The sequence below is a fragment of the Oncorhynchus masou genome, chromosome 16, assembly GCF_036934945.1.
Source record: "Oncorhynchus masou masou isolate Uvic2021 chromosome 16, UVic_Omas_1.1, whole genome shotgun sequence".
NCBI classification, from domain to species: Eukaryota; Metazoa; Chordata; class Actinopteri; order Salmoniformes; family Salmonidae; genus Oncorhynchus; species Oncorhynchus masou.
Window position 1 is genome coordinate 23111224 of NC_088227.1, and position 21206 is coordinate 23132429.

Consider the following 21206-nt stretch of genomic DNA (forward strand, 5'->3'; position numbering starts at 1 on the left):
GAGCCTTATGGGCCACAACCTTGTGAAAACCAAAAGACATGAGGTATAGTTTTTCTTTTGGAATTCTACATAGCCTATAGCAAATTAACCTGATAATCTTCATGCCATTTGCTTTATAAGTAGGCTTTAAAAAAATAACACAACTCAATACTCACATACCCACAATCCCCTTGGTCAGCTATTTCCCTTTGGAGCCTTGCAGCCCATGGCAACCTACAATACTCACTCCAAACATTCATTATTTATTGGCTGACACAGTCCTCATGGAGTTGGTGATGCCATATCCCACAGTCTCACCTGAATACACCTAAGCTGTGAGTACCTGATGTCCTGTTTGAATTCAAGTCAGTACAATACCTCAGTTGTTGTATTTTTTCTGTGCTGTCCTTTCAACATTAAGTATTTGTGTTTGTGTTTGAGTCAGGGCTAGACACGTCTCATTGTGGATCATTTCCTTCTCCCTTGACTGGAGCAGATGGAGATGATAGTCCAACACAGAGGTCAGTGGGAACCCGTCACTCCGTCTTTCTAAAAACGGTGCCATTAGACTGACTGACAACTCAGTCAAGTGCTTCTGGCTCAGCTAATAATATCTTGTAATTAGAGTGAATATTCAGCACCATCAGTGAATGTACAGCATCTGCTTGAAGCATGCACTGCACTATAGGTAGATGACAGAGGAAGGCAACACAAGCCTAATCACATTCACATCCAATACATGAAATGACTCTAGTGTCACAAGTGCATGACCATATACTGCATTAACATTGTTCTGATCCCATGTAGTGATGTGAAATCTCTCTGCTGTGAAATGATGCTTTCCAATTTCAACATGGATGGACACTCATGTCCTTGACACCCAGTTTGACAATCTGTGCACCACTGAAATGCCTACGCTGTTATGCATTCCAGCTTGTGATCTGAAACATGTTACAGTGCCGTACCATACCGTGAATTCTGCATAGCTTGAAACGCGATGTAATTATTGTAGCTCTTCAAATTGTGTTGTTTGTTTCATGTACACAAACAGGTCATCTATCTATTTGTCCTTTTATATCATCATTCACTTCAAACATTCATTGTTTCACACATCTGTTAGATGAATCAACTGGTGTAGGTGTGTTAGATCTAACAGTTCCTCATCACTCGCGTCACTATAGCTTGCACGCACAAGCACGGCTGCAAGCCAAGCACACACACACAGTAGGAATCAGAGATTCAAATGTGCAGGGAATCTGTTTTATAGGAGTCACACACACACTTCATGTTCTCATGTTCACATAATAGCTCATTTACCTTGCCCTATTACTTGTGCAGTGTTCTACACTGTATGATTTCATTCTTGGCTCTCTACTCTTTGGTTTACATCTAATCCAGACCAAAATATGAATAATCCTGTGTAGGATTTGCTTCAGCAATGTGGAGATATAAAATACCTGTGTTAATCCAACACATTCTGTTTACGTATCGAACTGCTTTTCACAATAATCATACAATTATCGGTCAGTGCCACTGTTACCAAGTTTATGTTGTTTATTCTGGTGCCAATGGAGACCATTTCCAGTGGCTGCACCTAATCCAGTCTAATGCCAAAGTATCACAGAGGTATGTTAGGGTGGATGGCAAGCAATAACAATGTCTACAGACATATATCTGTTTGTTTTCGTGTGTGTGTGTGTGTGTGTGTGTGTGTGTGTGTGTGTGTGTGTGTGTGTGTGTGTGTGTGTGTGTGTGTGTGTGTGTGTGTGTGTGTGTGTGTGTGTGTGTGAATGCATGTGTGCGTGTGCATTGGGGTTATTGAGTGTGTGTGTGGGTGGATATGTGTGTTGTTATCCGTGTGTGGGGCTATGGTTGCCAAGAGAGACGGTGGGCAGGTTTGTGTGGGTTTGTAGCTAGTGTTTGTAGAGCTAATCATTATGCATAACATTAGCATTATAATACTGTATACATTACATTACTGCTGTTAAACAATGTTTCAGCATGATCATTCGTTAGTGAATCTCTAAGTAATGGTTTTAGCCACAATACATTGTAGGTTGCCATTTATTGTTATGAATCTTGCCTGGAGGCAGAACTGAGTGATTTGCACTAGACGGGCCTGCTTTGCTATATCGTAAACATTCATGAAATCGAAAATGTGCTTTTTGGTATTAATTTAAGGTTAGGCATTAGGGTTAGCAGTTTGGTTAAGATCAGGGTTAAGGTTAGGTTTAAAATCAGATTTAATGACTTTGTGGCTATGCTAGCTAGTGGCTTCCAGGTCAAGATTCATGGCAATAAATGCCAACCTGCCCATACATTACCTAAGTCTGCTCACTCATGTCCCTCTGAGGCCACCGTACACAAGTTATGATCTGGTTCACATCCTATGCAATTATCGTTCTTATATCTTTATATAAAATATCCAGCAGTTTTACGGGCGCCCAACCAATTGTGCTATTATGTGTTTTTTTTCACTGTATTTTACGGCAAAAAAGAGCTTCTGGATATCAGGACAGCGATCACTCACCTCGGATTAGACAAAGATTTTTTCTTCAACAAGCAAGACGCACAGGATATTCTCCAAACACCCGACAGGGCCAACATCCCCGTTACTTGCAAGAGGAAGCGACGCAGGTACAGAACACAAAGAGCCGGATGCCTGGTGAGGACCCAGAAAAGACGAGTGGGAAAGTTGCCGTTACCGTCAATACTACTCACCAACATGCAATCATTGGACAATAAACTAGATGAAGTACGATCACGAATATCCTACCAACGGGACATCAAAACCTGTAATATCCTATGTTCCACGGAATCATGGCTGAACGACGACATGGATATTCAGCTAGGGGGATATACTCTGCACAAGGAAGATAGAACAGTGCACTCCGGTAAGACGAGGGGGGCGGTCTGTGCATATTTGTAAACAACAGCTGGTGCAGGAAATCTAAGGAAGTCTCTAGATTTTGCTTGACTGATGTAGAGTATATTGTGATAAATTGCAGGTCACACTACTTGCCTAGAGAGTTTTCAGCTATACTTTTTCTGGCTATTTATTTACCACCACAGGCAGATGCTGGCACTAAGACCGCACTCAGTCAGCTGTATAAGGAAATAAGCAAACAGGAAACCACTCACCTAGAGGTGGCGCTCCTATTGGCCGGAGACTTTAATGCAGGGAAACATAAATCAGTTCTACCAAATTTCTATCGACATGTTAAATGTGCAACCAGAGGGGAAAAAAATAAAGTTCACCAGTACTCCACACACAGAGACGCGTACAAAGCTCTCCCTCGCCCTCCATTTGGTAAATCCATCCACAACTCCATCTCCCTGATTCCTGCTTACAAGCAAAAAATTTAAGCAGGAAGCACCAGTTACTCGGTCTATAAAAAAGAGGTCAGATGAAGCAGGTGCTAAACTTCAGGACTGTTTTGCTGTCAGGATTTGGCCAGGGTTGTTCCGGGTTTTGGTCACTAGATGCCCCCATTGTGCTTTTTGACCTTATGTTTTTTTCCCTTGTTCCCCATTATTTGCACCTGTGCCTCGTTTCCCCTGATTGTATTTAAACCCTTAGTTTCCCTCAGTTCTGTGCTCTGTGTTTGTATGTTAGCACCCAGCCCTAGTGTTCTGTGTATTCTTGTTGATTCCGGTGGATGCTCTTGTGGAATTCTGTTTTTGTTTTTGAGTATCTCTTGAGGCTTTTTGTGCTATTCCTACCACCTTTTGGATTTGCCATTTTTGTATTTAAGGACTTCTCCTTTTTACTTTATTAAATACACCGTCTTAAGTACTGCTGTGTCTGCCTCATCTTCTGGGTTCTGCTGACTATTCGTGGCTCAGTTGGTTAAGTGACTGTTTCTCACTCCGGAGACCCAGGTTCGTAACCGGGTCCTGACAGAAACACAGAGCCAAAAATGAACCCAGAGGCAGCCAGTTCCCAGGACCTTTTTGCCATGCTGTCCCACCACCAGGAGACTGTCCAACGCCACGAAGCCGCCCTGGTTCAGCAAGAGGCCTTAATGGCTAGACATTCTCATCTTCTGTCGGAGATGCTGACTTCCATTAAGCAAATATCTGATCAACAGTTCCCGTCCCAGTACCTCAGATTCACGTACCCATGGCAGTTAACCACCTGGCTGAACCTCGTCTTCCACCTCCCCAACGGTTCTCAGGTGATCCAAGTGCTTGTAAAGGGTTTCTCACCCAATGTTCTCTCTCCTTTGAGCTACAACCCTCGTCGTTTCCCACCGACCGGTCTAAGATCGCTTATATCATCACCCTGCTGTCGGAAAAAGCCCTGGCCTGGGCTACTGCTGTGTGGGATGCCCATAGTTCCTGCTGTGCCAGCTACTCTGCCTTTGCTGAGGAATTCAAACGAGTGTTTCAAGGCCCAAGCAGTGGTTCTGACTCAGCCAAACAGCTCCTGACTCTCCACCAAGGTTGGCGCAGCGTGACGGACTATGCCATCCAGTTCCGCACGGTGGCAGCAGCAAGTGGCTGGAACAACGAGGCGCTCACGGTGTGCTTTCTGAAAGGCCTTTCCGACACTATCCAAGATGAACTGGCCACTCGGGAACCACCGGACAATCTCGAGTCCCTGATCAAGTTGGCCTCACGCATTGACCAGCGTCTGAGAGAGAGAGAACTCAACCGTAGACCTCTAGCCCCTATCAGTCCCAGCTCCGAGTCCCCACCTTTATCCTCGCTGGCTCCATCGGAACCCATGCAGATTGGACGCATCTCCCAGGCTGAGAGAGACCGCCGGATGAGGGAGCGACGCTGTCTATATTGCGGCAAACCGGGCCATTTCCGTTCCACGTGTCCCGGTCTCCAGGGAAACGCTCTGTCCCGTACAGACCGGGGTGAACTGTAACGGGAAACATAACCTCCTCCCATCCGTCCAACTCCCGTCTGCTCATTCCAGTCACCCTCTCCTGGGACAACCACAAGCTTCACCTTCAAGCCTTGGTAGACTCTGGAGCCGCAGGTAACTTCATGGATGGTGTCTGGGCGAAGGAGAATGGCGTTCCCTCTGAACCTCTAAGTGAACCCATGAGGGTCACTACATTGGATGGAAGCCCTTTGGGATCTGGACTTGTCACTCATGTCACTACCTCCTTGCGACTTTCAGTTTCACAACACCAGGAATTGATGAACTTTCATTTGATCTCCTGTTCCGAGTTCCCTCTCGTCCTTGGATACCCCTGGCTTCACAGCCATAACCCTCACATCGACTGGTCTGTGGGCACTATCAAGCAGTGGGGTCCTTCGTGCCAAGCTACTTGTATTTTCCAGAATTCCCCGAGTTCTACTCCCGAGTCTTTAGAATCCATCGACCTGACCCGAGTTCCCGAGTGTTACCATGACCTCAAACTGGTGTTTAGCAAACAGAGGGCCACCATGCTACCACCCCATAGACCTTACGATTGCCCCATCGACCTGTTTCCGGGCACTTGCCCCCAGGGGTCGGATCTTTTCCCTATCTCCACCCGAACGAGCTGCTATGGATACCTACATCAAGGACGCTCTGGAAGCAGGCCTCATGCGTCCATCCACCTCCCCGGCGGGAGCAGGGTTTTTCTTTGTGGCCAAGAAAGACGGTGGATTACGTCCTTGCATCGACTACCGGGGACTCAATGCCATAACCGTCCGTAACCGTTACCCGCTACCCCTTATGGCCACAGCCTTCGAGCTGCTCCAGGAAGCAGTTGTTTTCACTAAGCTTGACCTGCGGAACGCATACCATCTTGTGCGGATCAGACCTGGTGACGAGTGGAAGACCGCTTTCAACACGCCTACTGGTCACTATGAATACTTGGTGATGCCCTTCGGCCTGACCAACGCCCCAGCGGTGTTCCAAGCGCTCATAAACGATGTGCTTAGGGATATGCTTAACATATTTGTGTTCGTTTACTTGGATGACATCCTCATCTTTTCGAGCTCCCTTCAAGAACACACTAAGCATGTCAGACAAGTACTCAAACGCCTCCTGGACAGCCATCTGTACGTTAAGCCGGAAAAATGTGAATTCCATTCATCCCGAGTACAATTCCTGGGATTTGTAGTGGAACCCGGTCGAGTCCAAATGGACCCCAGGAAGGTAGGGGCGGTAGCGGATTGGCCCACCCCCAAATCCGTTAAGGAAGTTCAGCGTTTCCTGGGCTTCACAAACTTCTACCGCAAGTTCATCAAGAACTTCAGCTTGGTGGCAGCCCCTCTCTCAGCTTTAACCAAGGGTGGCAATGCAAGGTTTTTGTGGGGAAGAGAAGCTGAGACGGCCTTCCAAGGACTCAAGCAGCGCGTTCTCTCTGCTCCCATCCTGATACTACCGACTACGGATGAACCATTTGTGGTGGAGGTAGACGCATCAGAGGTTGGTGTTGGAGCTGTCCTGTCTCAGAGGGGTGAAGACAAGAAGCTTCATCCGTGCGCTTTCTTCTCACACCGGCTTACCCCGACTGAGAGGAACTACGATGTGGGGGATCGTGAACTCCTAGCGGTTAAGATGGCATTGAAGGAATGGAGACACTGGCTCGAGGGGGCTTCTCACCCGTTTCAAGTGCTTACGGACCACAAAAATCTGGAGTATATCCAGCAGGCGAAGCGGTTGAACTCTAGACAAGCTAGATGGTCTCTTTTCTTCAATCGATTCCAGTTTATCCTCACCTATCGGCCCGGGTCGAAGAATCTCAAACCGGATGCCCTGTCCCGAGTCTACGCTCCTGCCATTCGAGATGACACGGACATGCCTGCCCTTCCTGCTGCTAAGATTGTGGCTCCGATCTCGTGGCAAGTTGAGGATACCGTGAGACGTGCTCAAGCTAGCGAACCGGACCCGAAAGGAGGTCCTACCAATCGGTTGTTTGTCCCCAAGGCAGTGAGGACTCAGGTCCTTCTGTGGGGGCACTCCTCTCGCCTCACCTGTCATCCGGGCGTAGGTTGCACCTTGGAGTTCATCCAGCGTAAGTTCTGGTGGCCTACCATAAGAGAAGACGTTGCCACTTTCGTCAATGCCTGTCCCGTGTGCTGCCAGGGCAAATCTTCTCACCTCCGCCCTCAAGGACTCCTTCACCCTTTACCTGTTCCCCACAGACCCTGGTCCCATATCTCATTGGACTTTATTACTGGACTTCCTCCATCCCATGGCAATACTACTATCCTAGTCATAATCGACAGGTTTTCAAAGGCGGCCAGGTTCGTCCCTCTGACTAAGTTACCTTCTGCCAAGGAAACGGCTCAGTTGGTAATTAATCATGTGTTCCGAGTCTTCGGCATTCCTCAAGATATGGTTTCTGACAGAGGTCCCCAGTTCGCCTCAAGGTTTTGGAAGGCCTTCTGCCAACTCATGGGGGCTTCTGCCAGTCTATCTTCAGGGTACCATCTGGAGTCCAACGGCCAAACAGAGAGGATGAATCAAGAGCTGGAAACCACCCTCCGATGTATGACTCGTGACAACCCGTCCACATGGTCATCCTTTATTGTTTGGGCCGAATACGCGCACAACACCTTGCGCTCCTCCTCCACTGGTATGTCCCCGCACGAGTGTCAGTTTGGCTATGCTCCTCCATTGTTCCCGGACCAGGAGGCAGAAGTCATTGTGCCTTCAGCCTTGAAGTTCGTCAGACGCTGTCGGCTTATGTGGAGGAAGACCCGTCTTAATCTTATGCGTTCCTCACAGAGGTACCAAAAACAAGCCAACAGACGTCGCCGTCCCGGGCCTACCCTGCGCCCGGCCAGAGAGTCTGGCTCTCCACAAGAGACTTACCTCTACGGGTGGAGTCTCGCAAGCTGTCCCAAAAATACATCGGTCCCTTCAAGGTTGCCAGGAGAGTTAACCCAGTTTCTTATCGCCTACACTTACCCAGATCCCTTAAGATTAATCCCACATTTCACATTTCATTGTTAAAACCTGTTGTTTTTTCTCCCCTTGTCCCGGCAGACAGACCTCCCCCTCCGCCTCGTGTCATTGGAGGCCAGCCGGCTTATACCGTCCATCGGATACTGGATTCCCGCCGGGTGCAGCGGTCCTGGCAGTATCTGGTGGACTGGGAAGGCTACGGTCCCGAGGAGCGCTCCTGGGTTCCTGCCAAAGACATCCTGGACCCTGACCTCATTCGTCAGTTCAGGGCCCTCCACCCTGAGAGAGCTGGTAGGAACGTCAGGGGGGGATTCTGTCAGGATTTGGCCAGCCAGGGTTGTTCCGGGTTTTGGTCACTAGATGCCCCCATTGTGCTTTTTGACCTTATGTTTTTTTCCCTTGTTCCCCATTATTTGCACCTGTGCCTCGTTTCCCCTGATTGTATTTAAACCCTTAGTTTCCCTCAGTTCTGTGCTCTGTGTTTGTATGTTAGCACCCAGCCCTAGTGTTCTGTGTATTCTTGTCGATTCCGGTGGATGCTCTTGTGGAATTCTGTTTTTGTTTTTGAGTATCTCTTGAGGCTTTTTGTGCTATTCCTACCACCTTTTGGATTTGCCATTTTTGTATTTAAGGACTTCTCCTTTTTACTTTATTAAATACACCGTCTTAAGTACTGCTGTGTCTGCCTCATCTTCTGGGTTCTGCTGACTATTCGTGGCTCAGTTGGTTAAGTGACTGTTTCTCACTCCGGAGACCCAGGTTCGTAACCGGGTCCTGACATTTTGCTATCATAGACTGGAACATGTTTCTGCGATTCTTCCGATGGCATTGAGGAGTACACCACATCAGGCACTGGCTTTATCAATAAGTGCATCAAGGACGTCGTCCCCACAGTGACTGTACGTACATACCCCAACTAGAAGCCATGGAATACAGGCAACATTCGCACTGAGCTAAAGGGTAGAGCTGCCACTTTCAAGGTGCGGGACTCTAACCCGGAAGCTTACAAGAAATCCTGCTATGCCCTGCGACGAACCATCAAACAGGCAAAGCATCAATACAGGGCTAAGATTGAATCATACTACACAGGCTCCGAAGCTCATCTTATGTGGCAGGGCCTGCAAACTATGACATACTACAAAGGGAAGCACAGCCGCGAGCTGCCCAGTGACACGAGCCTACCAGACGAGCTAAATCATGTCTATGCTCGCTTCGAGGCAAGCAAAACTGAGGCATGCATGAGAGCATCAGCTGTTCCGGACGACTGTGTGATCACGCTCTCCGTAGCCAACGTGAGTAAGACCTTTAAACAGTCAACATACACAAGGCTGCGGGGCCAGACGGATTTCCAGGACGTGTGCTCCAGACATGTGCTGACCAACTGGCAGGTGTCTTCACTGACATTTTCAACATGTCCCTGGTTGAGTCTGTAATACCAACATGTTTCAAGCAGACCAGCATAGTCCCTATGCCCAAGAACACAAAGGCAACCTGCCTAAAGTACTACAGACCCGTAGCACTCACGTCCGTAGCCATGAAGTGCTTTGAAAGGTTGGTAATGGCTCACATCAACACCATTATCCTAGAAACCCTAGACCCACTCCAATTTGTACACCGCCAAAACAGATCCACAGATGATGCAATCTCTATTGCACTCCACACTGCCCTTTCCCACCTGGACAAAAGGAACACTTATGTGAGAATGCTATTCATTGACTACAGCTCAGCGTTCAACACCATAGTGCCCTCGAAGCTCATCACTAAGCTACGGATCCTGGGACTAAATACCTCCCTCTGAAACTGGATCCTGGACGTCCTGACGGGCCGTCCCCAGGTGGGGAGGGTAGGTAGCAACACATCTGCCACGCTGATCCTCAACACGGGAGCTCCCCAGGGGTGCATGCTCAGTCCCCTCCTGTACTCCCTGTTCACCCACAACTGCATAGCCAGGCTCGACTCCAACACCATCATCAAGTTTGCAGACGACACATCAGTGGTAGGCTATATCACGACAACGACGAGACAGCCTATAAGGAGGAGGTCAGAGACCTGGCCGGGTGGTGCCAGAATAACAACCTATCCCTCAACGTAAGCAAGACAAAGGAGATGATTGTGGACTACAGGAAAAGGAGGACCGAGCATGCCCCCATTCCCATCGACGGGGCTGTAGTGGAGCAGGTTGAGAGCTTCAAGTTCTTTGGTGTCCACATCAACAACAAACTAGAATGGTCCAAACACACCAAGACAGTCGTGAATAGGGCACAACAAAGCCTATTCCCCCTCAGGAAACTAAAAAGATTTGGCATGGGTCCTGAGACCCTCAAAAGGTTCTACAGCTGCAACATCGAGAGTATCCTGACGGGTTGCATCACTGCCTGATACGGCAATTGCTCGGCCTCTGACCACAAGGCACTACAGAGGGTAGTGCATACGGCCCAGTACATCACTGGGGCTAAGCTGCCTGCCATCCAGGACCTCTACACCAGGCGGTGTCAGAGGAAGGCCCTAAAAATCGTCAAAGATCCAAGTCAACCCAGTCATAGACTGTTCTCTCTACTACCGCATGGCAAGCGTTACCGGAGTGCCAAGTCTAGGACAAAAAGGCTTCTCAACAGTTTTTACCCCCAAGCCATAAGACTCCCGAACAGGTAATCAAATGGCTACACAGGACTATTTGCATTGTGTGCCCCCCCCAACCACTCTTTTTACACTGCTGCTACTCTCTGTCTATCATATATGCATAGTCACTTTAACTATACATTCATGTACATACTACCTCAATTGGGCCGACCAACCAGTGCTCCCGCACATTGGCTAACCGGGCTATCTGCATTGTTTCCCACCCACCACCCGCAACCCCTCTTTTACGCTAATGCTACTCTCTGTTCATCATATATGCATAGTCACTTTAACCATATCTACATGTACATACTACCTCAATCAGCCTGACTAACCGCTGTCTGTATGTAGCCTCGCTACTTTTATAGACTCGCTACTCTATATAGCCTGTCTTTTTACTGTTGTTTTATTTCTTTACCTACCTATTGTTCACCTAATACCTTTTTTGCACTATTTGTATGAGCCTGTAAGTAAGCATTTCACTGTAAGGGCTACTACACCTGTTATATTCAGCCAACATGACAAATAAACTTTGATTTGATTTGTCTACACTTCCTTTCAACTTTTCCTCCAACTTGTCCAAATTGCTCCCTATTTAAAAGGCATTTGGAATTTCTTTCTTGTGCAAATGCCAGCATCCATTTGATATCCCTTTAAATGTGAACAAGGGAAAGAAGTGATTTATCCACAGATCAAAACTGCATTTAGAAAACAATCAGGCAGAGCCCCAGCTAGTTGGCTCCCTGCTGTGTCCCTCTGATCTGTTCTTCACAAAAAAGTTGAGGTTTAAATATCAGCCCTTATTGACACGTTGGCCCAACATCTCCATAAATAATCACTGGGCTGTTCTCCACACTACTGTGCCGATGATGGAGATGTTGATAATTCCTTAACGTAATGGATGAGTTCTGGCCAGCTGAATAGGAAAAAGTTGAAGCATGGTGGCAAATGCATGAACAACAAAAAATGTCCTGACTGATTCACTTGTAGGAAAGATCACTTCGTTCTGTTCATTTTAATTGATTGACATTTGGAGGGGAAGCGGTGTTGATCAATGGGGGAGAGGGATGGCGGAGAGGGTTTGGCTCAGGTGAATTGAAAACGTTTCCTTCATGATAGTCTCTAGATGGGTTCCTCTTTAAATTGAAACTCAGTACTTAAGTATCCAATAAATCATTGATTATATTCAATTGGCTTGAGTTTCATTACTATCACTTTGAAAGATGTGGCCATTGAGATTTTGGTGTAACCTACTAGAATATAGTAGCTTGATCATCAATCATCATGTTTTTTCATTGAAGCTATTAAGAGACTATCACCATTACAAAAAGTTAGTTGGGAAGTAACCAGATTATGTCAAGAGCAATGGGGTTAGACAGAACCTCCTCTAGTCATCAGTACACCACATCAGGGGTGCAACTTTGGTTTTAGAAGTGGGGGTCGGATAAACACTCCAAACAGCCTACCCGACCGCTTGGAGAATTTCGAATGGTCCGAAAGCACCCTGTTACCTCATTTTGTATCACATTCCAATGATAAAACTGGTCAAAACTGGATAAAAATGTAATTTCAGAATGTGGGGTGGAGGGGGGGGACATGTCCCCATCGTCCCTAGTGGAAGTTGCGCCCCTGTATCACATGACCATGTTATTGTGCTTTCAAAACAACTGGGAATTTGGAAAAAAACGAGGTCAAATCATGACGTCAGTGATCTTCAGGGCAGAAAATCAGTGCTCTGGAAAGATGTCAGAGTTACCAACTTGGAATTCTGAGTTGGAAGCTAATTTCTTTCTGAGTTCCCAGTACTCTTGAATGTACTGAAGTTGGAGATTTCTGAGTTCCCAGTTCCCAGGCATCTTAAACATGGCTTTAGCTTCTGTAACAACCCCGTAGGTGGAGGTTAGTGTCACATGTGTGGTAGTGCAAAACCAAGACTAATTTCCAGTTCGCAAATGGGGATATATTAACTCATAAGGCTTAAGAGTTAGTTTGGGGAATCTTCATTTCCCCAAATAAAGTTCACTCAAACATGGCAAATACTCCCAAATCAAACACTGGCCCTTTAAGACAATACCTAAAGTAAACTTAAGTACTGGGGAATATATTATTCAACCAGGGCAGACAGAGCTTCAAACCTTATCATATTGGGGTTATGTTCTGGCTGGTCCAATGACCGCAACAGAGCTTTGGCTCCATCAAGATCGCTCTCTCTCACCCATTTGAATACCACTGCATAGCCTTTGTGCTGCTGCTGCTGCCCTAATTGCAGCTCTTGGAGCATTGGCCACTACAACCCACAGGTTGAAACTGAGGTGGGAGGTGTGTGAGCACCTGAGGGGTGTGCAACTGCAGTCAATAAAGTCACTGTGGAGAGCAGCCACACCTAACCACCAGATGGGGACAAAAGCAGGGCTTTCCCATCCCTACACGCCTCGTGTCCTCGCACACCTCCGACCGAAGCTTCAACCTGTGGGTTGTAGCGCCCAATGCCCCTAGAGCATTCTCGCTTGAGGGCAATCTGATCCAAAGCCATTGAGGTACACCCCTGGACCTAGAGGGTCATACACCAAAGGCTGGTATTTAGCCTCACCCTGGTTCACCCTCTTCATGGGTCGGGGTTACTGCCATTTTCTGTGAGACACAAATGATAACTAGTTATTGAGAGGGAGGAGCTTCTCACCTCCATGCGTCTGTGCCTCCTCACCAGCCTTCCTATTCTCCTTGAATGCCCAGCAGGTGTCCTCCTTGAGCAGCTTCACTTCATCCAATTGGGGCTTAGGGTTTCTGCAGAGTCTTGTTCTATCGTCACAGAACTGTTATTTTTTAGCGCAAGGCTCTATTCCTTAACAGATTATTTTGCTTTTTCACCTCCTTCAACCTACTTTTCTGAGTACAGCAGGTGTCTTCAACCTTTTCCTGGCAGATCTGGAAGAGTCTGGCTGTTTGGCAGATCTGGAAGAGTCTGGCTGACTGGCAGATCTGGAAGAGTCTGGCTGTCTGGCAGATCTGGAAGAGTCTGGCTGTCTGGCAGATCTGGAAGAGTCTGGCTGACTGGCAGATCTGGAAGAGTCTGGCTGACTGGCAGATCTGGAAGAGTCTGGCTGTCTGGCGGATCTGGAAGAGTCTGGCTGACTGGCAGATCTGGAAGAGTCTGGCTGACTGACGGCTCTGGCTGCTTCATGCTGACTGGTGGCTCTGGCTGCTCCATGCTGACTGGCGGCTCTGACTGCTCCATGCTGACTGGCGGCTCTGGCTGCTCCATGCTGACTGGCGGCTCTGGCTGCTCCATGCTGATTGGCGGCTCTGGCTGCTCCATGCAGATTGACAGCTCTGGCGGCTTCTTGCAGACTGACAGCTCTGACTGTTCCATGCAGATTAACAGCTTTGGCAGCTCCTTGCAGACTGGCAGCTCTTTGCAGACTGGCAGCTCCTTGCAGACTGGCAGCTCTAGCTGCTCCATGCAGACTGGCAGCTCTGGCTGCTCCATGCAGACTGGCAGCTCCTTGCAGACTGGCAGCTCTAGCTGCTCCATGCAGACTGGCAGCTCTGGCTGCTCCATGCAGACTGGCAGCTCCTTGCAGACTGGCAGCTCTAGCTGCTCCATGCAGACTGGCAGCTCTGGCTGCTCCATGCAGACTGGCAGCTCCTTGCAGACTGGCAGCTCTAGCTGCTCCATGCACACTGACAGCTCTGGCTGCTCCATGCAGACTAGCAGCTCAGGCAGCTCCGAACAGGCAAGAGGCTCCGGCAGCGCTGGAGAGGAGAAAGGCTCCGACAGGACAGGAGAGGCGAGGCGCACTGTAGGCCTGATGCGTGGTGCTGGCACTGGTGGTATTGGGCCGAGGACACGCACAGGAAGCCTAGTGCGGGGAGCTGCTACCGGAGGGCTGGGGTGTGGAGGTGGTACTGGATAGACCGGACCGTGCAGGCGCACTGGAGCTCTTGAGCACCGAGCCTGCCCAACCTTACCTGGTTGAATACTATCGGTTGCCCTGCCAGTGCTGCGAGGAGGAATAGCCCGCACTGGGCTATGTAGGCGAACCGGAGACACCGAGCGCAAGGCTGGTGCCATGTAAGCCGGCCCAAGGAGACGCACTGGGGACCAGATGCGTAGAGCCGGCTTCATGGCATTTGGCTCGACGCTCAATCTAGCCCGGACGATACGCGGAGCTGAGATATACCGCACCGGGCTATGCACCCGCACTGGGGACACCGTGCGCACCACTGCATAACACGGTGCCTGCCCAGTCTCTCTAGCCCCCCGGTAAGCACAGGGAGATTGCGCAGGTCTCCTACCTGACGCAGCCATACTCCCTGATAGCCCCCCTGATAGCTTTTCGGGCTTCCTTGCCAACCGTGTTCCCTCATATCGTCGGCTCCTATCTCCGGCTGCCTCTGCTCTCCTTAGTGCCTCCACCTGTTGCCATGGGAGGCGATCTCTTCCGGCCAATATCTCCTCCCAAGTGTAACAACCTTTACCATCCAGCACGTCTTCCCATGTCCATACTCCGAATAATTCCTCCTCCCTTTGCTGCTCCAGCTGTCGCTGCCTGTTAACACGCTGCTCGGTCCGAGTGTGGTGGGTGATTCTGTAACGACGTTCTTCGTTTGTCGAATGAGAGTCGGACCGAAATGCAGCGTGTTGGTTACTCATGTTCTTTAATGAAACAAATAACGGAACTATACATGAAATAATGAATAAATACAAAAACAACAAACGGAAAGTGAAACCTATTACAGCCTATCTGGTGAAAACTACACAGAGACAGGAACAACCACCCACGAAATACAAAGTGAAAACCAGGCTACCTAAATACGGTTCCCAATCAGAGACAACGAGAATCACCTGACTCTGATTGAGAACCGCCTCAGGCAGCCAAACCTATACAACACCCCTACTCAGCCGTAATCCCAAATACTACAAACCCCAATACGAAAATACAATACATAAACCCATGTCACACCCTGGCCTAACCAAATATATAACGAAAACACAAAATACAATGACCAAGGCGTGACACACAGGCCCTCCAAGTCAACACCTCTTCATAAGATTGCCTGCTGCAGTTATTCGATAGATGTCCAGTTTGCACTCCAACATGCAGCATAGAAAAGACCAGCAGGGGGGCCCTCATCAGCATCATGCAGATATTCCCTCGCTGTGAGCATTCCTATGAATGCAACAGTCAGACACATGTTGGCAAGTATCCAGCCAGCAACCTTCACCTGTCAGTGGCAACGGCTTTCACAGACTCATCATTTGTACAGAAGGTAACCCATTTCATTACTTTGATACATTTGATAACCCAATTGTGAAACATAATTTATGGAAACAGACATTATTTGTTGCTTATTTTCTACTTTTTAGATGCATATGTCACGCCCTGGTCTATATTTATTATGTTTATCTTCATTTATTGGGTCAGGCCAGGGTGTGACATGGGTTTATTTGTGGTGTGTTTCGTCCTGGGGTTGTGTGGGGTGTATAGCATAGTCTATGGCTGCCTGAGGCGGTTCTCAATCAGAGTCAGGTGATTATCGTTGTCTCTGATTGGGAACCATATTTAGGTAGCCATATTCTTTGTGTGTTTCGTGGGTGATTGTCCTTAGTGTTCCTTGTTCCTGTCTCTATGTTAGTTTACACTACTATAGGCTGTTTCGGTTTTCGTTACGTTCTTTTTGTTTTGTAGTATTTGTATTGATTCGTGTTTTACGTTTTCATTAAACATGGATCGCAATCTACACGCTGCATTTTGGTCCGACTCTCCTTTGCCTACAGAAAACCGTTACAGAATCACCCACCACAAACGGACCAAGCAACGTGTTAACAGGCAGGTGCAGCGAAAGGAGAAATGGACATGGGAGGACGAATTGTTCGGAGAAGGACCCTGGGATCAGCCTGGAGAATATCGCCGCCCCAAGGAAGAAATGGAGGCGGTGAGAGCTGAGAGGCGCTGGTATGAGGAGGCAGCGCGGCGACGCGGATGGAAGCCCAAGAGTCAGCCCCCCAAATTTCTTGGGGGGGGGGCTCAGGGAGAGTGTGGCAGAGTCAGGAGTCAGACCTGAGCCCACACTCCCTGTTTATCGTGAGGAGCCAAGGAGGAGACCAGAACCGGTGTTGGAGGTGAGCGAAGCAGAGACTGTGAAGGAGTTAATGGGGAAATTGGAGGAGAGAGAAATGAAGGAGTTGCTGTGTTGGTGCTTTTTGCATGGAATTCGCCCGGCGGAACGTGTCAGGGATTTGATGGCACCTGGGTCAGCGCTCCATACTCGTCCTGAGGTGCGTGTTAGTCGGCTGGTGAAGTTGGTGCCAGCCTCACGCACCAGGCCTCCTGTGCACATCCCTAGCCTTGCACGTCCTGTGCCAACACTGCTCTCAAGATCTCCAGTACGCCTTCACGGTCTAGCCCATCCTGTGCCACCTCCACACCCCAGCCCTCCGGTGGCAGCTCCCCGCACCAGGCTTCCTGTGCGTGTCCTCGGCCCAGTACCACCAGTGCCAGCACCACGCATCAGGCATACAGTGCGCCTCGCCTCTCCAGCGCTACCGGAGCCTTTCTTCTCTCCTGCGCTGTCGGAGTCTCCAATCTGTTTAGCGCAGCCAGAGCCTTCCCCCTCTCCTGCGTTGCTGGAGCCTCCCGCCTGTTCAGCGCTGTCGGAGCCTTCCTCCTCTCCTGCGCTGCTGGAGTCTCCCGCCTGTTTAGCGCAGCACGAGCTGTCAGTCTGCATGGAGCAGCCAGAGCTGTCAGTCTGCATGGAGCAGCCAGAGCTTTCAGTCTGCATGGAGCAGCCAGAGCTGTCAGTCTGCATGGAGCAGCCAGAACTGTCAGTCTACATGGAGCTTCCAGATCTGCCAGTCAGCCAGACTCTTCCAGATCCGCCAGTCAGCCAGACTCTTCCAGATCCGCCAGTCAGCCAGACTCTTCCAGATCCGCCAGTCAGCCAGACTCTTCCAGATCCGCCAGTCAGCCAGACTCTTCCAGATCCACCAGTCAGCCAGACTCTTCCAGATCTGCCATTCAGCCAGACTCTTCCAGATCTGCCAGTCAGCCAAACTCTTCCAGATCTGCCAGTCAGTCAGACTCTTCCAGATCTGCCAGTCAGCCAGGATCTGCCAGAACTGTCAACCAGCCAGGATCTGCCGGATCCAAATACCTGGCTGAGCTTCCTCTCAGTGCTGGGCTTCCTCTCAGTGCTGGGCTTCCTCTCAAAATATTCCCCCTCCCCCAATGACTTAGACTTTTAGAGGTTAATCTTGATACTCCCCATCCCGTATCCGGGATCGTGAATACAGCCTCAGGCTCATTAGCATAACGCAACGTTAGCGATTTCTGAAAATCGCAAATGAAATGAAAATAATATGCCTGCTCTCAAGCTTAGCCTTTTCTTAACAACACTGTCATCTCAGATTTTCAAAATATGCTTTTGAACCATAGCAAATCAAGCATTTGTGTAAGAGTATTGCAAGCTAGCTTAGCATTTTGCGTAGCATTTAGCACGCAACATTTTCACAAAAAACAGATAACCAAATAAATAAAATCATTTATCTTTGAAGAGCTACGGATGTTTTCAATGAGGAGACTCTCAGTTACATAGCAAATGTTCAGTTTTTCCTGAAAGAATCTTTGTGTAGGAGAAATGGCTCCATTTTGTACATCACATTTGGCTACCGAAACGAACCGAAAATTCAGTCACCAAAACGTCAAACTTTTTCCGAATTAACTCCATAATATCGACCGAAACATGGCAAACGTTGTTTAGAATCAATCCTCAAGGTGTTTTTTCACATATCTCTTCATTGATATGCAGTTCGTGGAAGCCTGCTTTCCCCTCAGAATCGCATGGAAAAATACCAGCAGCTGAAAATGACGCACCAATTTCGACGGAGGACACCGGGCGGACACCTGGAAAATGTAGTCTCTTATGGTCAATCTTCCAATGATATGCCTACAAATACGTCACAATGCTGCAGACACCTTGGGGAAACGACAGAAAGGGCAGGCTCATTCCTCTCGCATTCACAGCCATATAAGGAGACAATGGAAAACAGAGCCTCAAAAATCCTGCTCATTTCCTGGTTGCCGTTTCATCTTGGTTTTGCCTGTAGCTCCCGTTCTAGGGCACCCACAGACAATATCTTTGCAGTTCTGGAAAATTCAGAGTGTTTTCTTTCCAAAGCTATCAATTATATGCATAGTCGAGCATCTTTTTGTGACAAAATATCTTGTTTAAAACGGGAACGTTTTTCATCCAAAAATGAAATTGCGCCCCCAGAGTTTCAAGAGGTTTAACTGACAAACTGTATGGTCTAACTTAATTCTCTCTTTTAGAAATCCTAATCATCAAAATATCAATTTAAATGTTGTCCACAGATCTTATCATACCCGCAGAGACCAGGACCAGATTCCAGAACGGGCACACAGGGCACGTGCCGCTGGGCCCCGACCTCCAAGCTCCCTGGAGGTTGTGGTCCCCTAGATAGCATATAAACATGTCATAAGCAATGGCAAAATGTGTAGAAAATCAGGACATTTGCTTTAAAACTGCACAGTTTTCTCTCATCCTCATGGCAAAATGTGTAGAATAGCATGAGATCAGCTATAAAACAGCAATTTTTTCACTAGAATTGCAGAAAACTATCTCTCAGCTGCATGACAAAATGTGTAGAATAACATTATTATAAAACTGCTTTTAGCTGTTTCCCCGCCCCCAAAGAATGAAATATTGGGGGGTTCAGGGGCCCCCTGGAGGTAGATGCCCTCCTGTCCCAAATGCAGTAGTCCGATGGTTCCAGATGGGTCCAAATGAAAATACATCCAACCCCGAAATGCTCTCTATGCCCTAAGGGTGCTCCCGGGACCTTTATTCATATGGTCTGGGAGTGCCCTGAGGTATCGCAATTCTGGAGACTCATCTCCAAAATGCTCTCCACAATTCTCTAAACATATTCCATACTCAATGAGCATTATATGCTGTACTCTATATCACCTACTGCATCTTTATGTAATACATGTATCACTAGCCACTTTGTTTACATACTCATCTCATATGTATATACTGTACTCAATACCATCTACTGTATCTTGCCTATGCTGCTCTGTACCATCACTCATTCATATATCTTTTATGTACATATTCTTCATCCCCTTACTCTTGTGTATAAGACAGTAGTTTTGGAATTGTTAGTTAGATTACTTGTTGGTTATTACTGCATTGTCGGAACTAGAAGCACAAGCATTTCGCAACACTCGCATTAACATCTGCTAACCATGTGTATATGACAAATCAAATTTGATTTGATTTGATTTGATGAGTATATCCAAAATGGATCTGTCTTTGCAGGAAAATGGGTTATGTCTGGCTGGCCTCATGGCAGCCAAGAAAAGGGTTACGTATCGATGGAAACCTCCCCATTCACTGTCTAAACATGGTATTTTATTGACATGCTGTATCTTAGAGTTTTCGGTAGCTCAAATGCTTGGCTCAAAAAGCCATACCATTCACTATTGGAGTTCCGCGGTGGTTAAGATAAAATCATACCTTTAATTATCTTGAGTACCTGTAGCGGTCCTGTGGGTGGTTGAGCCTGATACCTCCCCACATTATAATTGGAAGTTGATGTGTATACTTTAACATAGCCTATTAGCTAGAAAGGTAACTCCAAAGCCTTTTTCGCTAAGAGCAGCTGTTTAGGTGGTTCAACAAAGGTTAGCAATGTGTTGGCAAAAATGTATGCCCATGTCAAGAAAGCTTACCAGCAGCCAGAGGCACTTGCTGCACTGGTTGCCTATTCACAGATGCTTCTTCAAAGCCTTTTTCAGATCCTCCAGTACTTGTAATTGGCTCCAATGAGTGTAAGTTGGACAGTAAATGAGTTAATAGATCAATAAGAAAGAGAGTTCCAAACCAATAACAGATAGTTTTCAGTTTCCTCTCCCCACTCAGACCACGGCCAGACTGTCCTCGCTAAATCCTTGCTTGAGAAATTGCTCTTTGCTAAGAAGCTGCTTTTTGTTTCTTTTTGACCATTGAAGCAATCACAGTAAGGTACTTAATTGTTAGTCAGAAATTCTTTGACATTTAGATTTTTTTTAAACCGGCTGCATTGAAACTTTCAGTTTACTTCAGTTGTTGCCTTAAAGGGCCAGTGTTTGATTTGGAGTGTTTGTCATGTTAGAGTGAGTACTTTCTTTTGGGAACTGTTAAACCTTATTAAAGGGTAATTGCACCCGCTGGCCTCATTGTTTTTGGTCTTTGCTCCTCAAGAAATGCTGCCAATCATGACAGAAGCCAAACGTGAGTTGGCTTGGGGATGTGGTCTGATGTGCGTGTTTCTTGTGTGTGTCCTTGCCACCACCAAGACACATACATCTGTCAGATCCTTGCCCGCAGCTGTTTCCCCCCACTCAATCACAACAAACAAACCTCCTGCATGTTGAATTCAATAACTACATGCGGATGTATGGTGAGATGCCGGAGGAAGCTTTGAATAGATCAGAGTGATATGCAGTTTTTAATTTGAGCCTGATCTTGACGGAACAGCACCTCTCAGATTTGACTTTGTTTGTTCCGACACCTATTTGTCTGGATCCGCTATCTCTCGCTGCATGATTATTAATTGTTTAACTGTTCGCATTGTAGACTTTCTAATAAAAGCGATCAGCGTTAAATCAAGTTGAACCCTGTTATTACTCCCGACCCCCAGAAAGAACATCATGTAAAAGCGTGGTGATACTTCTGTGTA

At 47.7% G+C, this 21206-nt stretch overlaps 1 protein-coding gene across 1 annotated transcript in view; it reads left to right on the top strand.

The window, feature by feature from the left end:
- The first annotated feature begins 241 nt into the window (after positions 1-241).
- Positions 242-21206, top strand: part of LOC135557213 (spermatogenesis-associated protein 7-like) — a 64692-nt gene continuing 43727 nt past the window's right edge. Inside the window, exons 1-2 of the mRNA XM_064990416.1 lie at positions 242-314; positions 425-500. Coding sequence (XP_064846488.1) covers positions 476-500 — 25 coding nt within the window. The 5' untranslated portion in view covers positions 242-314; positions 425-475. The remainder of the gene's footprint in view (positions 315-424; positions 501-21206) is intronic.